This window comes from Trichoderma reesei (assembly GCF_000167675.1).
Source record: "Trichoderma reesei QM6a unplaced genomic scaffold TRIREscaffold_17, whole genome shotgun sequence".
Lineage (NCBI taxonomy): Eukaryota > Fungi > Ascomycota > Sordariomycetes > Hypocreales > Hypocreaceae > Trichoderma > Trichoderma reesei.
This window is the reverse complement of record NW_006711164.1, coordinates 507,092-532,636: the sequence shown is the minus strand read 5'-3', so window position 1 is coordinate 532,636 and position 25,545 is coordinate 507,092. Positions and strand designations below refer to the sequence as shown.

Genomic DNA, 25,545 nt, shown 5'->3' with positions numbered 1-25,545 from the left:
GTGGTATAAAGGTCTGTTGGGTAGACAGGTATTACCTATGTAGCACGAAGTGTTATGGAGAGTTCGTATCGCATCTGGGGGAGAGGCGGGCGCCTTGACGTCAACACCGGCAGGCGATGGCGTCTTTATACGAAAAGTCCATGTCGAGTTCTTGAGATTCCACGCAGCAATATTACAGTACGTCGAGCAATAGAGAGTCAACAGCATTCTTAGCGAGAAACGCTGCGCTTCACGCTGCATCATCTTGTGATGCTGTCATTGTCAGACTGTGGTCCCTTGCTGGGATGCCCCGCAAGGCGCATCGCCTAGGCGTTCTCGAGCTGCGGCTCAGCCCTGCCCGGGAGCTCCTCTCAGTCTTTTGCCTGCCTGCTGCACAGCCAACAGGCCCCCTCTGGCCGCTGCTCGTGCTCCAGAGAGCTGCTAAATTCTCACTGCCAGGTCGGGGTCGCTTGATGGCAATTTGGCCCTATCCCGGCCTTGAGCCCTGGTGGACGGACGGAGACGTGGGGGAATGGCAGGCAAGTGGTAGCAGTGCCAAGTCAGGTAGCGGTACGGGGCTGGTACCTTGGTGTAAGCAACGTACGAGCGAGCAGCACAAGTCCTGCCGGGTCCAGTCGAGCAAGTCCTGGGCTGGCCCTCCAAGAGTCTGCCCTCTGCCGTGTTCTGGCTGGCGGTGCGTTGGCCTTCCATGTCTTTGTCAACCGAGGCCTGCTCGAATCAAATCATAACAAAGCGGAAGCGGAACGAAGCCAAACGTCCTCCTCCATCACCCACCATCCGCTCTGCGTCCTGCATTGCATTGCATTATTGCAGCACCTACCTACTTATTGGCCCCCCCCCGTCCCAGCAGCCTCCGTTGCCTCTGCAGGCGCCTAAAGCCAGCCCTGACTGAGCCAGTCGCCAGTCGCCAAGTCGAGTCCCGACTCACTCGCGGCCGCCAGACACTAAAAAAAGGCTCCAGACCAGTTGAGACCATCAACCGTCGCCAGAACTGCTGCCGCCTCTCGGACCTGATCTTACCTGCTCCGATCTAAGCCCAATCCTCTCGCCCCGGCAAACCTGCGCCTTCGTCCCCATCGCGCAAGCAGCCATCAGCCCTTCTCTCTCCCCTCCGCTCCGCTTCTCACTGCACCTCCCCTTCCCGTCCCCGGGCTGCCCTTCTTCCCTCCTCCATATGAGTTCGCTGAACTCCCGCTTCAAGAGCCTTGGTCTCGGCAAACGCAAATCCACCGCCAGCATTCACAGCGTCCAGGCCGTGCCCCCCACCATCGCCGGTACCCCTCCTCCAGGCCAAATACCGCAGGCGCCGTCTCCAGCCCAGGCTCAGGCTCTTGCTCAGGCCCAGGCTCAGGCTCATCCTCAAACTCCCCAGCCTCAGCAACACCAGTTCCCGCACCCGCACCCGCTGCGCACGCATCCCGGCCAGACGCAGACGCAGACGCCGCCGCCGCCAGGCTCCTCCTCCAGCCCAATGAACCACCAAGGCCCGGGCGCCCGCCCGCCCAGCTACTCGGCTGGCAGCTATCCCCAACCGCCTCAGGGCGCCATGGGCCGCACCAGCCCCATGGCCCCAGGCCAGAACCGCACGCCGCCCACCCAGATGACGGGCGGCCCTCCCCCGATCAACACAGGAGCCCCCGTAGGCTACCCGCCGAACATGAATCCCATGGGCCAGATGCCCCCGGGCATGGCTCAGGGCGGCCCTCCCCAGGGCGCTCCTGGCTATGGCCAGCCTACCGGCTATCCTCCTGGGCCGCCGCCCGCCGGAGGTCCCATCCCGCAGCAGTTTCAGCAGAACAACCCGGCGGCCGAGGTCGAAGGCGCGAGCAGAAGCAAGGCCCAGCTCATTGTTGGCATCGATTTTGTGAGTAGTCCCAAGCTGTCGAGGTCATGGAAACTTGCCTCGAAAGCAGCAGGCATGAGGAGAGAGAGGCACAGAGGAAACGGGCATGGAAAAGGGAACCAGATCGTGATTGCTAATAAGAACGTTTACGTAGGGTACAACCTTTTCTGGTGTCGCCTTCGCGTTCGCAACCAATAACGAGGCCAAGGAGGACATCATCACAGAATGGCCCGGTGCGGGTTCATACACCAAGCAAAAGGTCAGGAGTGCCGCAGCCATTTGACACATATACACCAAAAAAAAAAAAAAAAAAAAAAGACCGAAACTGACGAATAATCAGATCCCTACTGTGCTCTACTACGACCAGTACCAGAAGGTGGTTGGCTGGGGTCCAGATATCGCCGATGCTCTGGCCCCAACCGGCTACCCCAAGCCAGGCGTGCAAAAGGTTGAGTGGTTCAAGCTGCAGCTGATGCTCAGCGGCAACACATACATTGACCCCATCAACCTGCCTCCTCTGCCCCCTGGAAAGTCCGAGATCGATGTCGCTGCCGACTACCTCTTCAAGCTGCGCCAGGCTATGCGGTCCTCGCTGCAAAAGACCCTCGGCGAAGTGTTCAACAGAGAGGAGCGCAACATTCGATACTACCTGACGGTGCCGGCCATTTGGAACGACGCTGGCAAGGCCGCCACCCGAGCCGCAGCCATCCAAGCCGGCTTCCTCCGTGACGAAAACGACAACCGACTGACTCTTGTTTCCGAGCCGGAAGCTGCCGCCCTATTCTGCTCCAAGACGGGTCTGCTCAACCTCAAGGTTCACGACGCTGTCCTGATTGTCGACTGCGGTGGTGGCACTGTCGATTTGATCGCCTACGAAGTCGAAGACGAGAATCCCTTCACAGTCGCCGAATGTACCGCTGGATCTGGTGACTCGTGTGGTTCCACAGCCCTGAACCGCAACTTTAGCAACATCTTGCGGACCAAGATTCGAAAGATGAAGCTCCCGGATGGGTCCAAGACTGCCGGCCGTGTCTACGCAAAGTGCATCATGGACTTTGAGAATCGAATCAAGGCGGATTTCCGAAACAATGGCCAGAAGTGGGCCGTGGACGTTGGTATCGAGGCCGAGTTCCCCGAGGCCGGCATTGAGGAAGGTTACATGACCTTTACCAATGAAGAGATTCTGCAGTGCTTCGAGCCTGTGGTCAACAGAATCCTGGAACTGGTGCGAAACCAGATCATCGCCATCCAGGCCCAGAACCGGACGCTACAGAACATCCTGGTCGTTGGTGGATTTGGTGCGTCAGAGTACTTGTTCCAGCAGATCAAGCTTCATGTGCCTCCCCAGTTCCAGTCCAAAGTGGTCCGGCCCATGGACTCGGTGGCTGCCATCGTCAAGGGCGCAGTTACTGCCGGTATCACGGAGCGTGTCATCACCCACCGTATTGCCAGACGCCACTACCTCATGGCCACTCTGCAGCCCTTCAAGGAGGGCTACCACCCCGAAGCCTACCGAGTGCCGTCGCTCGACGGAAAGGACCGATGCAAGTTTACAAGACAGATTTTCGTACACAAGGGCCAGAAGGTCAAGAACGGAGAGCCTTACAAAGTGTCCTTCTTCCGACAGGTTGCTCCGGGCGCCACGCTCATGTACGAGGATGTTTTGTACGCCTGTGACGATGACGTCTGCCCCGAGTACACCAAGGATCCTCGTAAGTCGAAGTCGTTTGCTCCCTAACACAGGCCATTAGTCAGCTAACACATTTCCCCCTTTAGGCATCAAGGAAGTTGTCACCCTCACATCCGATTTGTCTCGCAAGAACCTGGAAAAGGACTTTGAGCGAATGGACACTCCCCAGGGTACCTTTTACAGAGTGTACTTTGACATTTACCTGACTCTGGACGGCTCCGAATTCAGCGCGGAGCTCGTATGCCAAGGCGAGGTTATGGGCCGCTGCCGAGCACGCTTCAGGTAAATTACAGAGACAATATGGGGAGGTCTTACAAGTATATAACCTTGTTGAGAAATGGGCGCCTTCATCAAGACAAGCAGCATGCATTGACGGATGATTTACACACAAATGATACCTATCGGGGGACGCGGTCAGAGGGGAAGAAGATACACAAGGCCCAGCGCTATGTAGATAGCCGGGGGGGCCAGCAAGAACTCAAAGAAGCTGGGGTGATCTTCGTTGCTATATGAAAAATGGTTCTATCGATGTTGGATTCGGACGGACATAAACAAGAGAGAGCATAGCATGATTCGACAAGTTCTCTACACTTGTTGGTTGGGGAGGATGATGAAAGATACGACAGAGATTATGATTGGCATTGTCGTTAATAGATAGTCGACTCGGCTAGACCAAAGAACATGTTAGTCCAGGTCGTGTTTGTCTCTTGTGGGAGCTGTGGCCAAATCACTGTGAGATGATGTGATTGCCCTCCATCCCTGTGGTAATAGCTGATGAGCAATGACGCCTCATGTCCTGCTGAGCCACCTCGAGAGTCGTGTTTCCGAGATGTAACCAGAGGTCTTCGTATATCAAGACTACCTAGTAGGTCATCACGCATTGATCACGATGCTTGCCTTTCTTGCAGAACTGACACTTCCGAGCACCTTCCGTGCCGAGCAGCCAGAGGAAGGAGGCACATGTTGACCCAAGGTAGGTACCTACCTAGTACCTTTGCCCCATTGAGTAAGTAGGTAGATCTGCCTCAGGCTTCTCATCTTTCCTCTTCTTCCTTCGCTTCTCCCCTTCTTCTCTTCCTTGACATCACCAACACCATCTAGTATATTTTATCATCTCACTGTTCCCTACAGTCACATTGCATGCTATCCATCTACGTGATCACCTTCATCTACCCACCTGCATCTCGGCCTTCTTTCTTCTATTCTTTTCTTTCATATTGCATTCTTTGACCAACCCCTTTTAACTCTTCCTTTCTTCCGCGGCGCATCTTCAGGCGTCGTCATTTTGGAGCGGCTTTTCTTCTTCTTTGTGTGAAGTTTCTTCATAAGCTTTTGAGATCACGGACATTTGTGCTGTCGATATCAGCAGCACTCCGACTCTCTCTTCCGTCACCTCTCGGCTTTACTTCTGCCCACGGCCACGGTACAGGCTCTCCCTTGCTCTCCATCTGCTTTCGTCAACAAAGGCATATCTGTCCCGGCAGAGTTGGGGCGGACACGTCCAGTGGCCTAGCGAAAGATTGCAGTCACATCACACCTGGCCAGTTCTATTACGCCATCATACGAGGACTGTGGGCTTGCTTTGCTTTGCATCTAGAGTTGCTCATTTGTCTAGGATTTCGCTTGCAGTACACTTGGTGCACTCTAGCCGCACAGGCATTCGAATCTCACCCGCATTCGTACGGTAGAAAGCCATGCCACATACCTTGGGTGTCTGGAGTTGGGATACGGACCACAGACACTCGAGGAATAGACGGGCAATTTTCGCGCTGGCATGTGTCTTGCTTCTGTTTCCCGGCGTTCGGGCGGCAAAGCGTTCGACGATGAACCACAACTGGCAAGCCGTCTTCTTCAGCGAAAACGTGAACGCGCCAAAGGGCATCAAGAAGCGAGGCCCTCCCGGCGAAGCGGAGGAGAGGATCCCTCTAGTGGTGACAAACAAGTGCGAATCGACAATCTGGCCTGGGGTTGCCACGCAGTCGGGCACAGGACCCGGAATTGGTGGGTTCGAGCTGGCAGCCAACAAGACGAGGAAGCTATAGGTTGGTCCTGACTGGCAAGGCCGAGTATGGGGCCGGACGAACTGTACCGTCAACGGAGAGTCGTGCGCCTGCAAGACGGGAGACTGTTTTGCAAAGTTGGACTACGAGTTCAGTGTAAGCCATGTCCTCGAGACCCCTTGCAGTTGAAGGTAATGAAGTTCTAAACTGTGATCACAGGGAGCTACTCCTGCAACGCTGGCAGAGTTCAACCTTGCCGGCGGTGTTGACAACAAGCAGACGTTTTACGACATTTCCCTCGTCGACGGCTACAACATACCCATGGGGATCAACTACATCCCGGCGAAGAACACCACCTTTATCCCGCCAAACCTCACCAACTGCGCCTGCATTGCCACCGCGGGCTGGGTGTACTCGGCCGCTGGCAACGGCACCTTTTACTCCAACGCCACGTACCCAATTCCACTCGAGTCGGAGGAGACAAACGAGAGCGTCAGCGCGTGGTGCCCATGGCTGAATCTCGCATTTCCTCCCACTGAGCCGGGAAACGGCATCTACCCCTATCCCGACGACAACGTTCAGCGGCCTGCCTTTGCCCCGTGCAACAGCGCATGTGCCGCCACGGGGTCGGACAAGGACTGCTGCATCGGCAAGTACCACGATCCCAACATCTGCAAGCCATCTCTGTACAGCAAGTCGGTCAAGGCAGTTTGTCCAGACGCCTACAGCTTCGCCTTTGACGATCAGACATCGACCTTTATCATCCCCAAGGGCGGAGGCTGGGAAGTCGTCATGTGCCCCGAAGGCCGGTCGACGGATATTCTGCGCAAGCTTGGGCCGGAAATGTTTGAGCTGGCGAGTGGTGGCAAGCTGTCGACTCTGTCCCTCAAGAGACTTCAAAACGCAACCTATGTGAGGGCAGAACGCGGAGATGCGGGCCTTGCGAGACCATGGGTAGCCATGCTGGTTCTCGGGTTCGTCGTTGCTGCTTACAACTGGGCATGCCTCTAACGGCGAGTTGCGGAGGACGGCAATGATGGCGACAGGATTGAGGGGTACAAGTCGGTCTCGATAGATCTCAGGGCCCGGAGACGGGTCTGTCTCTCTCTCTCCTAGTTATACCTAGAAGTCATGAACTCTACAAAGACGAGCCTCTCTCAAGCCCCCCCCTTACTTCAGGGGAACAACACTGAAACACATTTGACAGGTAAACTCGAAGCGTCTTTTCTGGAGTGTTTTCCGTTCTTTTTCTTTCTGCAGATGGTGTACAAGGGAGTGCAGATCTAGCTACTCCCACGTGCTTTCTTTGGTTCCATTGCGACGAGATGTATCCCAAGATTGGTTCTTCCCTTTGAAGCAGATTGTATGGTACAGCCTCCAACGCCTGCCTCAAATTCTCAAGTTGCCGGCTTGAAACTTGTACGCCATTCCTGTTTGCTCCAGCTACGGGCCTGCCATCGCATCCCGTGAGGTGTATGCGTGGTTTCCCCCGTGAAATGAGAGAAAAGCAAATGGCTTGTTCCAGTATATCGTCTTTCTTGTTACCCTCCTCACTCCCAATTTACCGCTGGCTCTTCTTGGTCTTTCTCCTGCGCTCCCACTCTGCCCTCTCCTCCTCATCGCTGCCGCTGAATTCCGCGTCGTCGTCGTCATCATCGCTCTCGGCACCAGCAGCACCCCGAGGCACAGGAGGGGCAGCCCCATCCGGCCTCCCCGGCGGGGGCGCGCTGGGCGGCGCAGCAGCAGCAGAAGAAGTGGTGGTGGTGACTGTGGTAGTGACGTTGATGAAGTCGCCGGCGTTTTGGCTGGCGTACTCGTGGCGGCGGATGAGGTCGCGCAGCTGGGTGTTGCGGGGGTCGACGAGCTGGAGGGCGGTGAGGCCGCCCTTGTTCTTGATGCGTGGGTTGGAGCCGGCCTCGAGCATCATGTCGATGAGCTGGAGGCCAAAGGGGATCTGGGCGGGGGGTTCGGCGTTGAGCCAGCGGACGGCGGAGTGGAGGGGGGTGTCGCCTTCGAGGCGGTTGATGGGGTCGCATTCGAAGTCTGGCTGGTCGAGGAGGTGGTCGATGATTTCGTCTGGTTGTCGGGGAGGAAGGGCGGGTTTTTTAACAACACTGTTTTTTTTTTTTTTTTTTTTTTTTTTTCTTGGTTTCGACTATGGGGGGGAGGGTGTGAAGAGGAGGAGAGGGGGGGAGAGAGAGGGAGGAAAAGGGGGGGGGGGGGGACGACGACGTACAGTTACCGCGGGAGGCGGCCTCGTGGTAGAGGTGGTTGCCCATGACGGTCGTGGTCTCGTTGAGGAGCCTGGTGATTTCGGAGTCGGACTTGTCTTCGAGGAGCTCGGTCAGGAGCTCGACGTTGTCGCGGCGGCAGGCTTCGATGAGCTGCTCCTCGATGGAGGCGCCCTGGAGCAAGAAAAGAAAGGGGACGACGAGTTAGTTTGGCGCCGCCCATTTTCGGTTTGAAATTCATGTATGTATTGTGTTGTCTTTTGCTGTATGTATGTGTGTATGTATGTATGTGTGTGTATGGCGTGCATATGAGGGCGTGTGTTGCTGTCGTTTGTCGTCGTCGTCGTCGTTGTTGTATATGCGTGGGAATATTCGGGGGGGGAAACGATTGTGACGCACCTCGTGCTCCTCTCCATTCATGATGTCTGAGGTGGAAATTCTAAGTAATGTTTTAGACAGGACGGATCGAACGGGTGAGAAATCGCGCGCAACGTCGGGAACAGAGAGAGAGAGAGAGAGAGAAGCGACGCTTGGGGAAAAAAACAAGGTGAGGCAACAAAGGAGACAGTATGTAAAGGTATTATGTTGTGCAGGAAGAACAGCAAAAAGTGGGAAGAAAGATTAGGATGGGACTCGTTGGAGGCGCAGGCAGGCGATTCAGCGATGTAGGCGCTGGATGGATGGATGGATGGATGGCTGGCTGGGGGTCGTTGAATGGAGACGGGAGCTTCAGGTTGCTGCAAGTAGCGGTGATTGGCGCTATGAAGCATCCATTGGATCATTGGACGTTGGAGGGGTTCGTCGCTCGCTGGAGGTTTAATGGGACATAACCTTGGAAGGCTTAGCGGGGTTGGGAGGCGCTGGAGTTGGCCTGTTTACAGTACCTACCGACAGCTTCCATGCTCGTTGCAGGGCGTTTTGACGTGCGCTGCTGGACTGAGGCGGTTGATTCAATTCCGTTTTGCTGACGAGTTGGTTGGAGGCGCTTGGACCCCACCTGAAAACGGCTCGACTGGGGAGCATTCTTTCAACTTTTTTGGCTTCTAAATGCCGAGCTTCGATTTAACAACATTTTTTTTCTTCGTTCTTTGCGACAACGATTACCACACCTTACTCGGACAGACAACCAGGTCTCACGGGAAAACAGGAGCGCAGAATCACACGTCAATCTACTGTCAAGACACACACACCTATATATTCGAATATACAAACTGGCGAGATCTAGAGTATAGTCAGCACAGGCAGCCATGCTTCTATGTAAGCCCTCCGAATCAAAAAAACACCAGATTTCCTCGTCTCTGACCAAAAAAACCCCAAGTCTGCCCGCACTGCGCAAACATCCTGACCGTCTCCCTGACAATCAACCGCACGAACCGCCTCGAGTGCCGCACATGCCCCTACGAGCACGCCATCACCGACCCCGTCTTCTCGCGCCGCGTCTTTGAGCGCAAGGAGCGCGAGGACGTCTTTGGCGGGCCCGGCGCCTGGGACAATGCGCAAAAGTCAAAGGCCCAGTGCCCCAACGAGGGTTGCAACGGCGAGGAGGCCGCCTTCTTCCAGGTGCAGATCCGCAGCGCCGACGAGCCCATGACGAGCTTCTTCAAGTGCATGACGTGCGGGCACCGGTGGCGCGAGAACTGAGCCGTGTTTTTTGGTTGGGGGAGAAAAAAAAAAAGATGGTCCTTGTTGTCATGTTTGGTTATCCTGAGGGATTTGGTCTCTTTTTTGTTAATGATTCGGCGTTTCGGGAGGGGGGGAATATAGGGTTCGTATGGAGTATGTACGGTGCATTTTCAGCCGAGTTGTTTGTTTGGATAGACAATAAAGGCGTTGTTTCTTGTCCTCGGGAAAGCTCTGAGCCGGTTCGTTCGCTCGTGATTGTTGACTCGCCCGCTAGATATATCGTAACAATTGCGAGACAGGAACAACGTCGGAGAGCTCGCCCTCGATAGCTTCTTCTGGGGATATCCTCCACGCAAGTCAAGGCTCGCGATGCCACTGCACCGACGCCTTCATCTCCTCCTCCACCAGCCGCTGCACCAGATCCGGGCTCATAATGTCCTGCCGGAACCGCTCGCGCTGCAGCAGCTCCAGGTGCCGCAGCGTCGGCCCCGGGTACGTCAGGTACTTGAGGTACGGCGGCTTGGACCAGTACTGCAGGTAGTCGAGGTAGGCGACGAAGGCGGGCTGGGAGAGGAGCTTCTGGGAGGCGAGGTGGTTGAGGTAGTACGGGTTGGCGAGCGATTGGACAAACTGTAGAGAAGACGAGGTTGTTTTTAGATTTTAGAAAAAGCAGTTGAGAGGGGTTTTCGGAAGGAGGCGTGGAACGTTAGAGAACTCGTGGGGATGGGGAAAGTTTTACCTCGAGCTCGATCTCGAAGCGCGAGTAGCCGCCGTACTTGGGCTCTTCGTCTGCGGCGGGCACGGCAGGCGTGGAGGTCATGGAGACGTCCTGGGGCGCTTCCGAGGCCATTTCGATGCGAGGACAAGGGCAGAGACGATTGAGGCTAATCGCAATGTGCTGATACACGCTGGCTGGTGGTCGAGTTCAAGGGTTGGATCGCGACGAAGTGCAAGCAAGAGGTTGAAGATGGAAGTAAACCCTGGCAGACGACGCAGAGAAGTACAAAGGTCAATGTACACCCCCAGCCAGCCAGCCCGGGCTCAGGCTCCACCAATTCCACCACCTCCTCCCCCACACTGACGCATCAACAGCCGCTGTCACTGACCTCGACTCTTCCAACAACTCACTCACCACAACAGCACTTTTTGGTATCCAGCTTTCAAACAGCCTTCAATTGCCAGGATCTTGCGTCTCACCCGACAAGCAAGCAAACCGATTGCAATTGAGTCTTATCGACGCAATTCATCCCCAGTCGTCTAATGCTGCCCAGCTGGCCCTGGGTCACACGAGCCTCCTCTCAGAAGCATCCGCGTCTAGGCACACTCATACACCAGGCAGCAGGCCTCAATATACCATCAAACCATCATCTTCTGTTCGAACGGTTCCAGTGTCTCTATCAATCTCATTGCTTTGAACACCCATCACCATCACCTTCACCATCACCTTCACCATCACCATCGCCATCCACGATCCTAGACAGCATCTGCCCTCCCACCATGCCCATCCCACCCCTAACCCCAACCCCATCCTCCTCATCCACCATCAAAACCCGCCTCCTCATCATCTCAGACACACACTCCTCCCTCCCCTCCACAGAAGACCCCGCCACAACCCCCCAAGACGCCCTCTCAAACCCAAAAGCCCTCGCCCACTCCCCCTCGGGCTTCCGCTGCCCCCTCCCCGAAGCAGACGTCGTCCTCCACTGCGGCGACCTCACCAAGCGCGGACGCCCAGAGGAGCTCCAGAGGACATTCTCCATGCTGCGCGCCCTAAAGGCACCGCTCAAGCTCGCCATCGCCGGCAACCACGACTTGGCCCTCGACGAGCGGCTCGACGAAAGGACCTACTACGACCCCTACAACGACCTCCAGGCCGCTCACAGAACTGCACTGCAGATTGCCAAGGACGCCGAACAGGACGGCGTCCGCTATCTCACCGAGGGGACATACGCCTTCAACCTGCCCAACGGCTCGACGCTGCGCATCTTTGCCAGCCCCTGGACGCCCCGGTATGGCACGTGGGCTTTCCAATACGAGGGCATGGGCACGCACAGCTTCGACATCCCGGAAGGCGTCGACGTCGCCATGACGCACGGTCCGCCCCTCGGCGTTCTCGATCAGACGTGGAGGAATGACAACGCCGGCTGCGGCGACCTCTTTCGGTCCGTCTACCGCGCGAAGCCTAGGATCCATTGCTTTGGCCACATTCACGAAGCCTGGGGCGCTCAGCTGATGCGGTGGAAGCCCAATGTCGGTGTGCCGGGTGAAGCTGACGGAGTTGGTCATGTGAATCAAACCACCGACGGGTCGCGGTCAGCCATCTCGCCGGCCACCGTCCTTGACTGGGAAAACTCGCGTTCCATCTACACTCTTGCGCCGCCCCCTGTGAGCATTCCCACAAACTCTGCAGTGGCTGGCAGGGAGACGCAAAACCTCGTCGAGATGAGCAAAGACCGAGGCTGCTACCTCGATGTGACGGAAGGGCAGGACATGGTGAAGCGAGGCGAGCAGACGCTCTTTGTCAATGCTTCGATCATGAGTGTCCGGTATCGCCCAGCACAAATGCCCTGGGTGGTGGACATTGACCTGCCGAGGACAACAGAGCTCACATAGTCACTCAAGGGCGCGGCCAGAGTGCCTTGATACAGCAAGATTCAATTATCGCGGGGTGGTATAAACAAGCCGTTGAGTCCATATCTGCATTACAAAGAGAATTCAAGAAAACATTGAACTCCCTGACCGGATCCAGTCAATCGTGGCCTGCAAAAAGAAAAAAAAAAGGGGGGAAGAAAGAAAGTTTCCGTTTTGAAAGTCCACGCCTCTTCATATTATATACTCGTCAGTTCATGAATACATGCTAGCCCAACGCCTTGACAAACTTGTCAAGAATGAGTTCAAAAGCGCTGGATTGCATTTACAGGGCCACCAGAGCAGCCAGGACGGCGCCGATGACACCAGCCACGGGGGCGGTAGCATCGCTGCCGGCAAGCGTGGTGGACGCAGGGATGCCAGACGTCTTGGAGCCGCCGTCGCCGCCGACAAAGGCGGTAGAGGTGCGAGTGATGACGGAGCGAGTGCCGGAGACGGTGCTGTTGGAGACGCCAGAGGGAGCCGAGGGCTGAATGGTCGGGCCGGTCGAGACACTGGTGGAAGTCTCGGCGGCAGTGGTCCCAGCAGCAGTGGTCGAGGCAGCAGTGGTCGAGGCCGGAGCAGTGGTGGCCTCGGTGGTGGTGGTGCCGGCGTCAGTGGTGGTGGCAGCCTCGGTGGTGGTCTCGGCGGCAGACGTGGTGGTCTCGGATGCAGGCTCCGTAGCCGTGGCCGTGGCCGTAGCCGTGGCGGCAGAAGACGTCTCGGTCGAGCCGCCGGCGTTCTTCTTGCAGGCGTCGGCAGCGGCGGCCTGAGCCTTTGCGAGGTCGCTGGGGCTGCACTTGCTGAGGAGGCAGGGTCCGACGAGGCCGAGGAGCTTAGCCTGGACGTCGGGCTTGCAGGCGCAGGCGGTGTCTGTGAGGGCGCAGCCGGCCTTGGGGATGGCGTCCTTGAGACAGGGGATCTATGTGTTGCTTGTCAGTGTCTTGCGGGAGGGGGAAGTCGACGAAGTTGAAGTTGCAAGGAGACTCGACTTACAGCGCATTCGGGCTGGCCGGTAAAGTCCTGGGCGGCGACCAGGCCGGCGAGGAGGAGAGAGAGGACGGAGGCCTTCATTGTGAGGGTTTTCGGTGTGGTATATGCTGCTGTTGTTGTCGTTGAACGAGAGCAAGCGAAGACGATGCGAGAGCGAATGGCGAGCTCAAGAGGAGGCAAAGACACAAACGAAAAAGAAACGAAGGCAGTCAAACACAAACGTGACAAGGGCTATGAGACGCAAGTGAAAAGAGAGAGAGAAGAGAAGAGGTGTAGCGAGGCCGGCGGGAGCAAAGGACTCTTTTTGTATTATGAGATGTACCTTTGCAGCACTAACATTTCCAATCGGGCAGGCAGAGGTCAGTCAGTCCACCAGTAGCATGTACATACATACAAGTACTGACAAGGGGGGAGAGGAAAGAAAAAGACCCTGGGGGGGACTTGCCTTGACCGGGGGGTGATTGAAGTCGGGTACAATTGGCGAGACGAAGCGAGAAGCGAGCGACTTGGACGGCTGAGTGGTCAGTGGTCAGTGGTCAGTGGATGAATAGTGGACTAGTGGTGGATGGATTGGCATGGATAATAGCGCTGAAGCTGGCAGCTCCCCCAGATGCTGCCGCTGCTGCAGGCTGCTGGATTTTGACGGTTCCGGTTCCATTCCGTCTACTAGCGGGATGCAGGGCCCTCGACTTCCTCTTACGAGCAATGGGGGGGAACTCGGCCGTATTCGCTATATAGCCGCCATTGTTACTACAACATACTAGTATACGAGGTGCACTGGCTTCAGTTGCACTTGGCCGTCAGTCCACCGAGGTACCTACATGTACTGTAGCATCTCAAAAGACACTTGAAACAATGGGCTTGCCACCGCAACCCTAACCCAACGAGCGGACAAACTGCACTGCACTGCACTGCACTGTACCAGTACTCTCCCGATGGACAGTGATGAGATACAGAAGAGGGAAAGAAATGACAATACACCTCGAAGTTGAAACGGATTGGCCGTCGCTGATTGGATCCATTGTTTGCTTTTTTTTTTTTTGCTCGACTCCTTTGCGGGGGGGAGTCGTCTTGTCTCCACGAGGGGCAGATCCCAACGGAGCGCCACGCTGCAAGGTACCGAGTCTTACGAGAAGACAGGGGCAAAAGTTGGTGATTTTTGAGTGAAGAGCTCGTTTGATTCGCTGCTTGGGGGTGTCAGTTGATCTCTTTTTTTTTGGCGTCGTTTTGCATGGGTGGATGGATAGGTGGCTGGTGGCGCAGGGGCAGAGTCGGGCTGTGTGTGTGTGTGGTTGGTGCGCTAGGACCGGGGGAGGTTTGCCTCTGTTTTGAGTCTTTTTACGCGGATGTTACCAGGTTATTATCGGGGTTTGTTGGTGCTGGTGATGTGAGGGTGAAGAGAGAGAGAGAGAGACATATGACAAGTTTCTGTTTCTCTATCTCTTTTTCTCTCTTAGAGGTGCGAGACTGGCCGTGATGTGCTTTTGCCGTCATTTCGGGTTATGCCGTGTCTCAGTTACGGCGGTATCACCTAGTACTAGTAGTAGCCTTGAGAGAGGATGGATGGCTTGACAGTTAATGTGGAGACGAGTTTGGCTGTTTGCTTGCTTCCGTCTCTTTCTCGCTGGAGACGGCGGATCTCGTCCTGTCTCGGGTGAGCAAATGGTGCAGCGCCCGTGTCGCACGAGGTTTCAGGATCTTGCATCGGCCTGGATGTGCTGCTGTTGCTGGTGCTGCTAGCAGTAGCTACCTTATGTACTAGTATCGTATGTAAGGTGGTACGGCATTGGCATCCGGTGGAAGATGGTGGGGGAGGAGGAGGAGGAGGAGGATAGAGGCGAAGAGCGGCAGGATGTGGCATGGGTATTGCGTTGGTGTTGTTGATAGTTGTCGGTTTTGTAGTCATTTGACGCGGCTTGAGATTGGATCGGCTCATACATTCATCAATGTCTCTGCTCAATGTCATTTGAAGAGAGACATATGATAGTATATCTATGTACAAGCAAGTGCTTTGCGAGAAAATACAAGGTGCGGAGTGCAAAAGAATATAGACACACATCAGATCAACTACGAGCACCGTTTAGGTATGGTGTTTGGTGGTAGACGTCGCATTTGTGTGCGCATCGTTGGTTTTTATGTAAGCGCATGTTTACTCTGTTCTCCGTTTCTCTGCAAACCGCTTTGACAGAGTACGTACCTTACCTATATATAAGGTAGTACCTACATACATTTGTCCTGACAGCGCCGATCAACGAGGATCGACGGCAACTTTTCAATCGCTAATGCAGTCATTACTAAAGCGGAAGTCGACTTCCAGTCAATCAAAAGCAGAGAGACACTTTCGTCTCCTACCTACTCTTATTAAAAGTATTCTCAATCATGAGCTGGAGGTAAGCACAAAGCCAACGGCTGAAATGCCTGCTTGTCTCGGGGCTTTTTCTTTGTCACATGGACTCCGGAATATGCCTGACATCTCTCGCATCTGTCCTTTATCCACCTCCATAGAGATGAGAACAATTCTAGACACCTCAAGATATTCGTTTTCTTTTTCTTTTCTTGCTAGAGAGCGGGTTGACTTGGGTACTTGATGTAACAGGAGCGGATGCAAGCTCTCGCAAACAAAGCTGCCGTCGATTGTATTGCTGCCTTAGGTACATTACGGTACAAGGCAAATGTCACGTCTCTGGAGCCAGCGTTGAGTTGACGGCTTTCCGTACCATTCACATTCTCACCGGCGAAAAGGTCGAGCGCATTAGAGTCGTCCAACTGATCAAAAGTAGTCTTTTATCAGGACTTCAGCAATAAATCGTCCAAAACAAGGCCTCGGCCTCTCTATGAATCATGTCTATAACGCGCTCTGCAATGCCATACATCCATCAATCCCATACAAACACTCCTAAATCATGCCAAATCACCGGTCATCCCAGCGCGGCCGACTCATGATAATGGGCCTCGCCGGATCCCACGGCCCCCGAATCTCATTCTTGTACCGCTGCAGCCCAATGAGCCACCAGCTGCACCCGCCCGTGGCAATGGCCGCAATCATGACGGCCACGGCCATGCCCCCGATGCCGCGCTTCCACGGCCAGCACCCGGGCTTGGGCTCCGCAATTACCACGCCGACGCCCCAGCCCGCGCCCAGGATCAGCAGCACCGTCAGGATGACGTGCTGCCGGAAGCTGCGGTGCTGCACGTACCGCCGGAACACGGGGAACAGCCCAAACACCTCGATGCTGAAGAGCGTCAGGCAAAAGACCTGCTTGGTGGAGGGCAGGCGGCTGGCCAGCACCGTCGACGCCATGAGCGCTGCGTTGGTCGACAGCGACGCCGGGAACTTTGCGCCCACGCCGCCCGAGTAGTCGAAGAAGAAGATGTTGATGGCCAGCAGCCAGAGGGACATGGCCCAGATGCTGTCGCTCGAGGTGGACTGGGTGAGCGACTTGAGGATGGGGCTGAGCCCGAGGAGGGTGCAGTAGATGAGGATAGCCGACTTGATGGTCCCGAGGCGCTGGTGCAGGCGGTTGGTCTCGCTTGGGAGGGCAAAGTCGGGCATCACGTCCGAGTTGGCCCTTCGCAGCATCGGCTGGCCGTCTGCGCCGTGCTGAGGAGCTGTCCTTGGCGACAGGGGCGATGTGGGCGAGGTTGGAGAGGTGGTGGAAGAGGTAGACGCAAGGCTCGTCACCCTCAGTTGTTCATTTTCTGGAATCTGGACCTTGATGTTGACCGTGGAGCTTCCCGCCGAGGGCCGAGAAGAACTGGTCTCCGATGTCGACCGGCTGGATGAGACGGGAATGGCACGGGGCGCGGTCATGGGTCGACGAATGCTAGCTGCGCGAGCTCGCCGTCGTATGCTCTCCGTCTTTGTCGCAGAGGCAGCGGGTCCGCCTGCCGCCGGGTCGTCCTCCTTGTCTTGTTCCTCCGACACCCAGCGCTCCCAGAGGATCCAGCCGAGAAACGTGGCGAAGCTGCTGCCGCTGACGAGGGAGACGGGCGACACCCGTTCCTGGAAGATGCCCACGAAGCAGACGATGAAGAGGATGACGGAGCAGACGTGCTGCAGAATCACCGTCGAATCGGCCACCAGCGGCCAGAAGTCGTAGGGCTTGAGCCGGGGATTTCGCTGGAGGTTCTCGAGGAAGGTCGCCTGGTCGGTGTAGTTGTCCGGATCTGGGCCATCCTGTCAGCCTCGCCGCTCGCTTTGGGGAAAATGCCCGAGATTGTGTCTATGGGATTGAACCAAATAAATCACCTACACGACTGCTTCACCCACATGAGCTTCCTCCAGGCCCTCTTGCGCCGCCGGCTCCTGCTGCGGTCGTTCTTGAGGTGCCTCAGATGCGACAGCGGATCGGCGGCCCCGTCGCCGTCAAAGGGCTGCCGCAGCGGGTACATGAAGGCATCGTGAGGCGACAGATGCGAGCGGTCCAGCGAATTGAGGCTTGCGGCGTGGCTCAGCCGCGGGAAGGGCGTCTCGTCGTCTGTCGGCGAGGGCATTGTTCGAGAGGCTTGTCAAGGCGTGTGTTCTCTGTTTCCCTTGAGTGCCTACGTATGTTGGAGGCTGCGCTGATTGTCGGCTGCTAGCAGGCAGCTGAAGGCGGCATTGGGAGCGATTGAGAGGCAACGGGCTGGAGTCGTGGCGGTTTCATGTGGTGTGTTGCTGTGAGGTCAAGATTGGAGCGAGGAGGACAGATGCTGAGATCCGGGGGCTGAACCATTCGTTGTAGTACATACAGTAGTTGGAGGAGATAAGATTGCAAAGATCTGGCGGGTCGAAAAAAGAAAAAGTGCTGAATGTCACTCGCGGGGCTGCTAAACAGAGGCGTCAGGGGACCAGGTAGCCGATACCTGGACGGCGGGATGAGTGGCGCTTGTTCAGCGAGTGTCTGCTACTTACACCCAATCAACAACGGCTTGGAGCCAACCTTGAATTCAATCGACAGGAGGGTAAGATCAGCAATTGTGTGACGACCTTTCCAATTGTCGAGATCAATTCCAATCTTTCGACAACTCGCGAACATCCGTTACGTAACGCTCTGGAAGGATCCGAGCAGCGCCTCACTCTCGAGCTTCTAGAACGTCGTGTAGCGGATGCCGTGCAGGAACAACAATCAAAACCAGTCAAACCTCGGCACTTTACAGCCTCAATGCCAGATCCATGTGAATAAAAAAAAAAAAAAAAAAAAAGGGTCGAAGAAAAAGTGCCAAGAAAAGTGCAAATCTCAAACTTAAATCGCACGCGCGATGCGGCTCAGGTCACGAATTACCCCTTTAGGCAATGGGGAGTGCGGTAAGCGGTTGACGAGCAGCTTTCGATCTTGGCTCCCCTTCTTGTTTCTCTCCATCTCCTGAAGAGAGAACTGTACGTACGCCTGCTTTGAATTTTGTAAGTATATTATTTTGGGCTTGCTATAGGCGGCCTCTCCGCAGAGAAGCGGACATTTAATTTCTTGCACCAAAAATGCCGTCTTACACCTTAAAAACATCGTGACGGGCTGAAGCTCCGCCTCGTCGGCAAGCCACCACCTCTCATGCCTTATCCTGCCATCTCTCTAACCCGTTCGGATACCTGCCGAAGGAGACGCCCTTCTTATACGACCCACTATCACGAAGGGAACCTTTGCTCAAGCTTGTTCCTCTTGCTTGCTTGGTTGTCTCGTCCTCGAGGCACTTATACGTCATATAGCCTCAGCAACGCCAGGACTATGTGCCGATCATCAGGATCATCAGTCTGCTGCCAATCTCTATGGTAATATTGTACTGTAAAACGTGTCTGTCTTGGAAAATCACAACACCTCACAACCTCCTTGATCAGACAATCGTTCGCCATAGTGTTCGACAATGTCAGAGGTTTCTACTCAACACTTGTTTCCACTCAACACTAGAACCACTTGATCTACAAATCGGCGGCAATGAGACCAAAAAAAAAAAACCCTCTAGAAGCCCTACCCACACCCCGTCTCGAATCCTCTCCTACCGCCGGTCTGGATTTCTGTTCTGGTTTCACCGTCTGTAGCCGCCAAAGAATGGCATGGCTCGACCCTCTGTGCTGCGCCATGATTAGCGGGTTTGCTCGCGCCTCAGGACTTCATGCATGCGGCGTTTCCCTCAGCGTCTGGCCTGTGCGTCCCCTCTTTCTTATACGAGGAAGGAAAAGAGACTAGATTGCTTCAGGCTCGTTGCCTTTAAATTCCCCCCTTGTGTGTCTTGCCTTCTTCTTCTTCTTCTTCGCCTTGGCGTCTGGCCTGGCTACCTCGTTGTCGAACGCTTGGCAAGCTTTTCGTCTGATGTTTCTTTAAAGTCACCTTTGAAGCTTCTCTAAGGGGGGCAAGATAACATCTACTTACGACAGTATACCAAGTCCTCCGCCTACGATTACCAATTGTCCCGCCCTGCCGGAGGAGAGTCTTCGATCAACACTCAAACACAAGTTGCCCCCTCCCTTTCCATTCACAACAACACCGACTTCATAACTTCATCACCATGGCCATCAGAGTAACTCCCCTCCTTTTGACAATCCTCTATATGACGCACCAAGCCCTCTCTGCCCCAATAACAAAGGAGAACCCTCTCCCACCTGCAACCACCTCCGCAGCCCTCGGAACCTCCACATCCACCCAACATCCATCCGAACAAATCCCAGGAACAACCCCCAAACGGCATCACATCATCAGAGTATCCAAGTCCACCAGCGACGAAACAGCAAACAACTACTTCTTCGACACAACAACCCTCCAACTCCTCGAAACGAGCCACCAAACCAAGCCCGTCCCCGTATTCACATCCTCCAACAACAACAAGGTCGTCATCGTCACCGTCCCCGATGCCGACTACAACAACAACAACAACAACGGCAACGCAATTACTTCATACCACGTCCAAGAGGACCTTATCAATACTCCCTCCTCTGTCTGGAACGGGAAGCAAGCTCAGATACTCTGCCGCCGGCTCCGCCAGTGTAGGCAGCGCGTCTTGGAGCAGCGGCTTGGACTGCTTATTCTGGGAGTCTCGCTTGCGCTTGCACTTGTTTGTGCTTGTATGAGGGAGTGAGTGTGACTATTGCTGGTTGTGTGATATTTGCATGTTCATTCTAACGTGGGTTTTTTTTCTCGATAGGTTGTGCTCTTTGCAGGATGATGAGCGTCTGGAGCTTGAGTCCAAAGCATTGGAAGAAAAAATGGCCACAAGTTCTAATAAAGAAAAGCATTGACACAGGTGCAACAAATCAAACTCAATCCAGATAGATAGAAAGCAATTTAAATTATTTCTCCCATTGGAGAATTCGGCAGGTGTATCTCATATGCCATATATTCTCCCAGGGCACAAGGTATGACTTGCACGCAACAGACAGCACAGCGAGTCCCGACTTGAGAGCATGCAGCTCCAAACCCCTACTCTTTGCAAGAGCATGAGTCGTCACAAGGCAGTTTCGGCTCGAGCTTCTCGTGTCACGAACAGAGAACGTCTCTCTCCGTCTTATATCAGAGACTGTAGCAGAGGATAGAACAACGTCCAGATCCGGACAAATGATGAGCGCCAAGAAGCTAAAGGGCAGAGGAGCCAAGCTGATTAGCCGCTCTGGTTCCACCTCGGGAGAGCCCTACCCTTCTTTTAACCTCGGGTCCAAGTCTCGTTACTTCGGTTGTTATATCTAGGCGCCCGCCCTCGATGTTCTCTCAAGACTCGACGAGAGAGCATCAAGCATCACTCCAAGTTGGGAAAAGGTAAATTGCCAGCAGACATCAAGTATCAACAGTAAGTCTAGAATCGTGCTCCGTCGTCACAAGCGTGAGAAAGCCACAGAATCAGCACTCGAACTGGTGGACATCCTCGGCGCAAGGTGGACAACGGCAGTGGATACAGTCGGCGCTAATACGTGCTCTCCAAGTGCGGGAGCGGCAGCGGTTATAATTACCAGCACTAGCAGAGTATGGGGTAACATCGAGTTCAACTACTACTCCAGACTTTCAACTCATTCCAAGCCATCGTGGGTCGTCTTTTGCTCTTCTTGCGAGGCGTTTCTGCAAATCATCTCCTTCACACGGCCAACGTTTTTGGCTTACAGACTCACCAAGTTCACGCCTCTCTCTTCTATCCCGCCGCAGACATGGCTTCTGCTACTTACGAGACGGCGAAAACGCGTTTCGTCAAGGTGGACGGCCTTACCTTTGCCTATCGACAGCTCGGTGTGTCGCACGGCATCCCGCTCGTCATGTTTCCGGGCTTCAAGTGAGTCATCCCGCTGGATAAATCGTGAACTTCTTCCGCTTTCTCCTCTTGCAACCTTAGCGACGGCTGGGGGGGTGAGCCGCCCGAAAGTGGTCAATGCTGATAACCCCCGACTGTTGGTCGGCTGCGGCGACACAGACAGACCATGGATCACTGGGACCCGGCACTGGTCAATCCTCTTGCGGCCCAGCGTCCAGTGCTGCTCATTGACAACGCCGGCGTTGGTCGATCCGAGGGCCAAGTTCCCGATACTTTTGCCGGCTGGGCAGCGCACTACAGCGCCGTCATCAGGCACCTCCTGGGCCAGGGCAGCAAGGTGGACGTGTTGGGCTATTCCATGGGCGGCTGCGTTGCGCAGCTCATGGCCCTCGACGCGCCGGAGCAGGTCCGACGGTTGGTGCTCTGCGGGACGATTCCCAGCGCCGGAGACGGCGTTAAACCCTCGCCCGACGGCAAAGCCTTCAAACGTATCAAGGCGGCCAGGACTGACGACGAGGAGCGGCAAGCTTTCGAGCATGGCTTCTTCCTGCAGAGCTCCGAACGCAGTCGAGAAGCGGGCAGGCTGGCATGGGAGCGCATCGCCGGCAGCAGAAGAGATTCTGGCGAAGAGAGATGCGAACCGGTACCCCCGGGGCCAGCTCATAAGCAGGCGCTTGCCTTTGTCAGGTTCATGGACAAGAAGCACGCTTCCGAGGGGAGTTATGACCGGTTCCAACAGCTGCGTCTGCCGGTGTTAATTGCCAATGGTGAGCCGTCTCGCGCCCCCCTCATGCCGTCCCCTTACCCGTGTACCTCCCTACACCCTTCCACCCCCTATTTCTGGTTCTCGCGGCACCCCCCCAGCCAATGCGTCGAATAGCCGTCGGACCACTGTGTAAAACAAGAGAGATTCGGATGCCGATATGCAGCTAATTCGATATGTGCTCCGTAGGCTGCGAAGATTTATTACTGCCAACTGACAACAGCATCCTGATGTGGAAGATGCTTAGCTTCGCGGATGCACGACTGCATCTGTTTCCGGATTCGGGACATGGGTTTCTGTTCCAGTACGCCGACGAGTTCTCGAGGCTGGTCAATGATTTTCTTGGCAGCAGCAGCAGCAGCGGCAGCGGCTCGAATCGCGGCAGCCGGCTTTGAGCGCCCCAAACGCCCAAGGCACACGACTCTGGTGCTGCTAGCATCGACGCCTGTCCTCGTATGTGCTTTAGTGAGCATGCAAGTCGCGTCTCTCCACGACAACGCGACGCCAGTTATTTTCCTCATTGGTCTTTCTCTGCTTTTGGGTCGCTGCACGCCCCGCTGTGATCAGCTAGGTCGTCATGTAGTAACGAGCAAAAAAATGATGGTCCAGGGGCAGGTAGATGAATGGTAGCATTTTGGCCTGAACAATAGCACAGTGCTCGCACTCGCACAAGTACCTACCGGTACTGCGGCGTATGCTTCGCAACCATCTCCGACATCCTTAGTGCGAGCTGCTCGTGGTGCATGTCCCCTTTGAAGCTGGTATCACATGCAAGAACCGGCCACTCATTGCGAAGTTGTACGCGGTGCTCCGTCCGTTTAGTGGTGCTCCAGGTAGGGAGGGAGCCGGCCAATCAGTTACGAGCGTTGACGATAACAAAGTCGCAGCTCGCAGTGATTGATCAATGGCCGCCATGCAGCTGAGCAAAAAGTTCGGTCATTCCTTGAGGAGAAGAATCATAAAAAGGGGGCGAGCCTGGTTTTTTCTCCCTGTCCCAAGAGCAAGCTGCAAACGTAACGGGGAGCAAGAGTCCCTCTGGAGGACAGTCGTCAAGTCGAATCGCTCCTCTTGGCCCTGCCCTCTTCTTCTGTGCTTCTCTCCACACTTTGCTGACAATAAACTGGGTAAGGAGCACCAGCTATTGCAGCCGTTCCGAGGCGGGAGTTGTGCTTGTGCTGGTCATTACGAGTAGTGGTGATATTCATAATGCTTGTGCACTCTCTGTCAGCGTCAAGGGACGAAGCTAGCAGGCAACCTCAGGTGGTAAAGCGCCGCTCCCGGCCTTGGGTTGCAGTCGTCGGCCCGTATGTGCTCCTGGTAGGCAAGGTAATGCTGCAGCGGTCGCAGGTCGCGTAGGTAGAGGTACTCCGTACTTGTACGGAGCAACGCTACCCGAGGAGAAGAGATGGGCCAGGCAGGTCGTTGGTCATCCCCGTAGCAAGCAAACAACGCTGGACCATGACGACGTGTGGTCTCGCCAGAGTGTCGGGCAACGACATTGGCTCCAGCGCTGATCCAGACGAAGGAGACAAAGGCGAAAGGAGGAGCCGGAGCATGCAGATTGGTCGATTGTTTAGCGTCGGCTTGTCAGAGTTTCGGCTGGCCACCAACTTGCAGCTCCCTCCGCCTCAGCCGCTCTTATTCACGAGGACACTCGGCCACCTGCCCACTCCATCCAGCCGAGCTCTTGGGGTCGGCGAAGCCCTCCGAACCAGACCAAGGGCAGGCAGGATAGGGGGCCAGCCGCTGCCGCCATTGGCGTTCGTGACGCCACACCCGGAGGTCCCGTCGGCAGCACATATTGCTATCCTGCCTTATGTAGACATCCAGACATGTAGTGGATGGAAAAGCAGACACAAACACACGAGACAGGGCAGAGCGCTGCGGGTGACAATGTGACGAGGCACTTGGCGGGCTCCTCCGCGGCCCCCAAACAAGCCAGACAAGCCGTAAGGACACTGCCTAGACGGCATGGCATCTCAGAAACCTGCAGGGCAGCGAACGTGAACTGATTGAACTGCTTCATTGTTGGATAGCCAGTTCAGGCTCGCGCTGGTCTGATGCCGTCGTTATGGATACTTGATTCGTAACGCCCGCGGATAAAGAGGCCATGTTCCGTTTTGCCTTTTTCGCAGCCTTCTTCGTACAGCAACCCTTGGTGCGTTTGGTCGAGGCCCACGCGCGCAGCAGATGCAGAGGATGAGGTACGGCAGACGCAGGCTGCACGCCTCAGAGATGGTACCTACATAAGGCAAGGTAAGCAGCATCGGAGCATGTACAAGTACGAGCACGGAGCACAGCTTGGTAGGGTAGGACCGCGACAACGGTGCTCGCGGGGATGTACAAGTACAGCCAGTGCTCCGACATGCCGTAAGGTATGGAGTCGCGGGCGGCGAATGAGGTCAGATGCAACGTTCAAAGGCAGAGTGTGTATTGTCATTGTCCTCGCCAGTCAGTGAGGAAGATAGACAAGGCAGTAATATGTAGGGAGACGGAGTCGGCGAGAGACAAAGGCGAGAGGCGAAGGGGATGAGACAGAACATGACAGGACACGGTAGCAACGCATATGAGACCGGATTTGATGGGACGAGAGAGGAGAGAAAGGGAAAGGGAAAGAAGGAGAAAGAGGCAAACGGCAACTTTTTGAGCATTCGAGGGCTAGACATACGGAGTACGAGTACGGGCGTGGCCGCAACGCTGCGCAAAAGCCGACATTAGCATCATTATTCTGATTATGACTCCGTATCGTACAAATGAGTACTGGACCGTCGCTGTTGCTCGTGCTGATGCTCGTGCTGATGCTGATGCTCGTGCTGGTGCTGGTGCGGCATCCCGTCTTGTCCTCCTCCATGCTCGACTGCATCGCGCATCCCTCGTCGGCCGCCGTTCTCGTGTTGGCTGACGCCGGCAAGCTGAAGGGCTCATATATTACGGCCGCCTGTCATTGGCAGTTGGGCGGCCGAAGCCATCGCGACCGGCGGAGATGCTCCAGCATAGCGCAGCAGCGCCGCCCGCAGCCAGCCACAATTTAGGCGTTCACCCACTGAAGCGGCGGCCTTGGAGCAGTGGTCCGAGTGCGGCCCTCGGTCGAAGTTGGCCTGGAAGGCTCTAGCGGCACCCGCCTGCTTGGCCTGCCTGGCGGGCGAGTGATCAGCGCCTAGGGAGAGCAGGAGCCCTGCAAGCTGCCGCCGTCACAGACCGTCGGTGAGGGCCAATGGCAGCATCCCTGAGCCGCAATCCATGGCCGCACCTGCACCTGGAAATGGATGGATGGTGGCAGGGGTGGGGCTTGCCGGGCCGTGGCTGCCTTTCGGTGCCTCGGTTCTGGCCAATCCTGCCGCTCCCCGCCCCTTCCTCTCAGGCCCTGTTTCCCTTTTCCCAGTGCTCTCAGAGAAAGGAAAGGGCAGGACTGGACGGACTGGACTGGACCTCCCTGCAGTGGCGCTCTCCGCCGCCAAAGTCAGCCGGCCAGGGCAGTTGCGAGTTCCAACGAGTAATTTTGTCCACATGGTGATGCCGCAGGTACAGAGAACCTATCGCTACCCGAGTCTATCGAGCCTGAGAACACG

The 25,545-nt window shown here is 55.7% G+C and overlaps 10 protein-coding genes across 10 annotated transcripts; 6 read left to right on the top strand and 4 right to left on the bottom strand.

The window, feature by feature from the left end:
* Nucleotides 1-1,600: 1,600 nt before the first annotated feature.
* Nucleotides 1,601-3,819, top strand: TRIREDRAFT_65774 (uncharacterized protein; the record flags this gene model as incomplete). Its single annotated transcript, XM_006967490.1, has 4 exons — nucleotides 1,601-1,864; nucleotides 1,998-2,102; nucleotides 2,184-3,555; nucleotides 3,620-3,819. 4 exons carry the CDS (start codon nucleotides 1,601-1,603, stop codon nucleotides 3,817-3,819), a joined length of 1,941 nt encoding a protein of 646 aa, XP_006967552.1.
* Nucleotides 3,820-5,356: 1,537 nt separating this feature from the next.
* On the top strand, nucleotides 5,357-6,544 carry TRIREDRAFT_109835 (uncharacterized protein; the record flags this gene model as incomplete). Its single annotated transcript, XM_006967489.1, has 3 exons — nucleotides 5,357-5,534; nucleotides 5,595-5,689; nucleotides 5,753-6,544. 3 exons carry the CDS (start codon nucleotides 5,357-5,359, stop codon nucleotides 6,542-6,544), a joined length of 1,065 nt encoding a protein of 354 aa, XP_006967551.1.
* A 550-nt stretch (nucleotides 6,545-7,094) lies between these two features.
* Nucleotides 7,095-7,938, bottom strand: TRIREDRAFT_65927 (uncharacterized protein; the record flags this gene model as incomplete). The annotated part of the gene is made up of 3 exons (XM_006967384.1): nucleotides 7,095-7,193; nucleotides 7,302-7,609; nucleotides 7,770-7,938. Coding segments are annotated over 3 exons (576 nt in total), but the record flags the coding sequence as incomplete, so codon positions are not given.
* A 1,073-nt stretch (nucleotides 7,939-9,011) lies between these two features.
* Nucleotides 9,012-9,405, top strand: TRIREDRAFT_109833 (uncharacterized protein; the record flags this gene model as incomplete). Its single annotated transcript, XM_006967488.1, has 2 exons — nucleotides 9,012-9,021; nucleotides 9,083-9,405. The coding sequence occupies 2 exons, from the start codon at nucleotides 9,012-9,014 to the stop codon at nucleotides 9,403-9,405; spliced, it is 333 nt and encodes a 110-aa protein (XP_006967550.1).
* A 339-nt stretch (nucleotides 9,406-9,744) lies between these two features.
* On the bottom strand, nucleotides 9,745-10,207 carry TRIREDRAFT_65895 (uncharacterized protein; the record flags this gene model as incomplete). The annotated part of the gene is made up of 2 exons (XM_006967383.1): nucleotides 9,745-10,017; nucleotides 10,127-10,207. The coding sequence occupies 2 exons, from the start codon at nucleotides 10,205-10,207 to the stop codon at nucleotides 9,745-9,747; spliced, it is 354 nt and encodes a 117-aa protein (XP_006967445.1).
* A 677-nt stretch (nucleotides 10,208-10,884) lies between these two features.
* On the top strand, nucleotides 10,885-12,000 carry TRIREDRAFT_65957 (uncharacterized protein; the record flags this gene model as incomplete). The annotated part of the gene is made up of 2 exons (XM_006967487.1): nucleotides 10,885-11,664; nucleotides 11,830-12,000. The coding sequence occupies 2 exons, from the start codon at nucleotides 10,885-10,887 to the stop codon at nucleotides 11,998-12,000; spliced, it is 951 nt and encodes a 316-aa protein (XP_006967549.1).
* Nucleotides 12,001-12,091: 91 nt separating this feature from the next.
* Nucleotides 12,092-13,232, bottom strand: TRIREDRAFT_123039 (cell wall protein). Its single transcript, XM_006967382.1, has 2 exons — nucleotides 13,012-13,232; nucleotides 12,092-12,937 (listed from the first exon to the last, which is right to left on the bottom strand). Exons 1-2 carry the CDS (start codon nucleotides 13,087-13,089, stop codon nucleotides 12,302-12,304), a joined length of 714 nt encoding a protein of 237 aa, XP_006967444.1. The 5' UTR covers nucleotides 13,090-13,232; the 3' UTR covers nucleotides 12,092-12,301.
* Nucleotides 13,233-15,919: 2,687 nt separating this feature from the next.
* Nucleotides 15,920-17,502, bottom strand: TRIREDRAFT_65816 (uncharacterized protein; the record flags this gene model as incomplete). The annotated part of the gene is made up of 2 exons (XM_006967381.1): nucleotides 15,920-17,175; nucleotides 17,262-17,502. The coding sequence occupies 2 exons, from the start codon at nucleotides 17,500-17,502 to the stop codon at nucleotides 15,920-15,922; spliced, it is 1,497 nt and encodes a 498-aa protein (XP_006967443.1).
* A 1,986-nt stretch (nucleotides 17,503-19,488) lies between these two features.
* On the top strand, nucleotides 19,489-20,055 carry TRIREDRAFT_109828 (uncharacterized protein; the record flags this gene model as incomplete). The annotated part of the gene is made up of 1 exon (XM_006967486.1): nucleotides 19,489-20,055. One exon carries the CDS (start codon nucleotides 19,489-19,491, stop codon nucleotides 20,053-20,055), a length of 567 nt encoding a protein of 188 aa, XP_006967548.1.
* A 1,057-nt stretch (nucleotides 20,056-21,112) lies between these two features.
* Nucleotides 21,113-22,371, top strand: TRIREDRAFT_65782 (uncharacterized protein; the record flags this gene model as incomplete). The annotated part of the gene is made up of 3 exons (XM_006967485.1): nucleotides 21,113-21,234; nucleotides 21,373-21,980; nucleotides 22,166-22,371. 3 exons carry the CDS (start codon nucleotides 21,113-21,115, stop codon nucleotides 22,369-22,371), a joined length of 936 nt encoding a protein of 311 aa, XP_006967547.1.
* Between the last annotated feature and the right edge of the window lie 3,174 nt (nucleotides 22,372-25,545).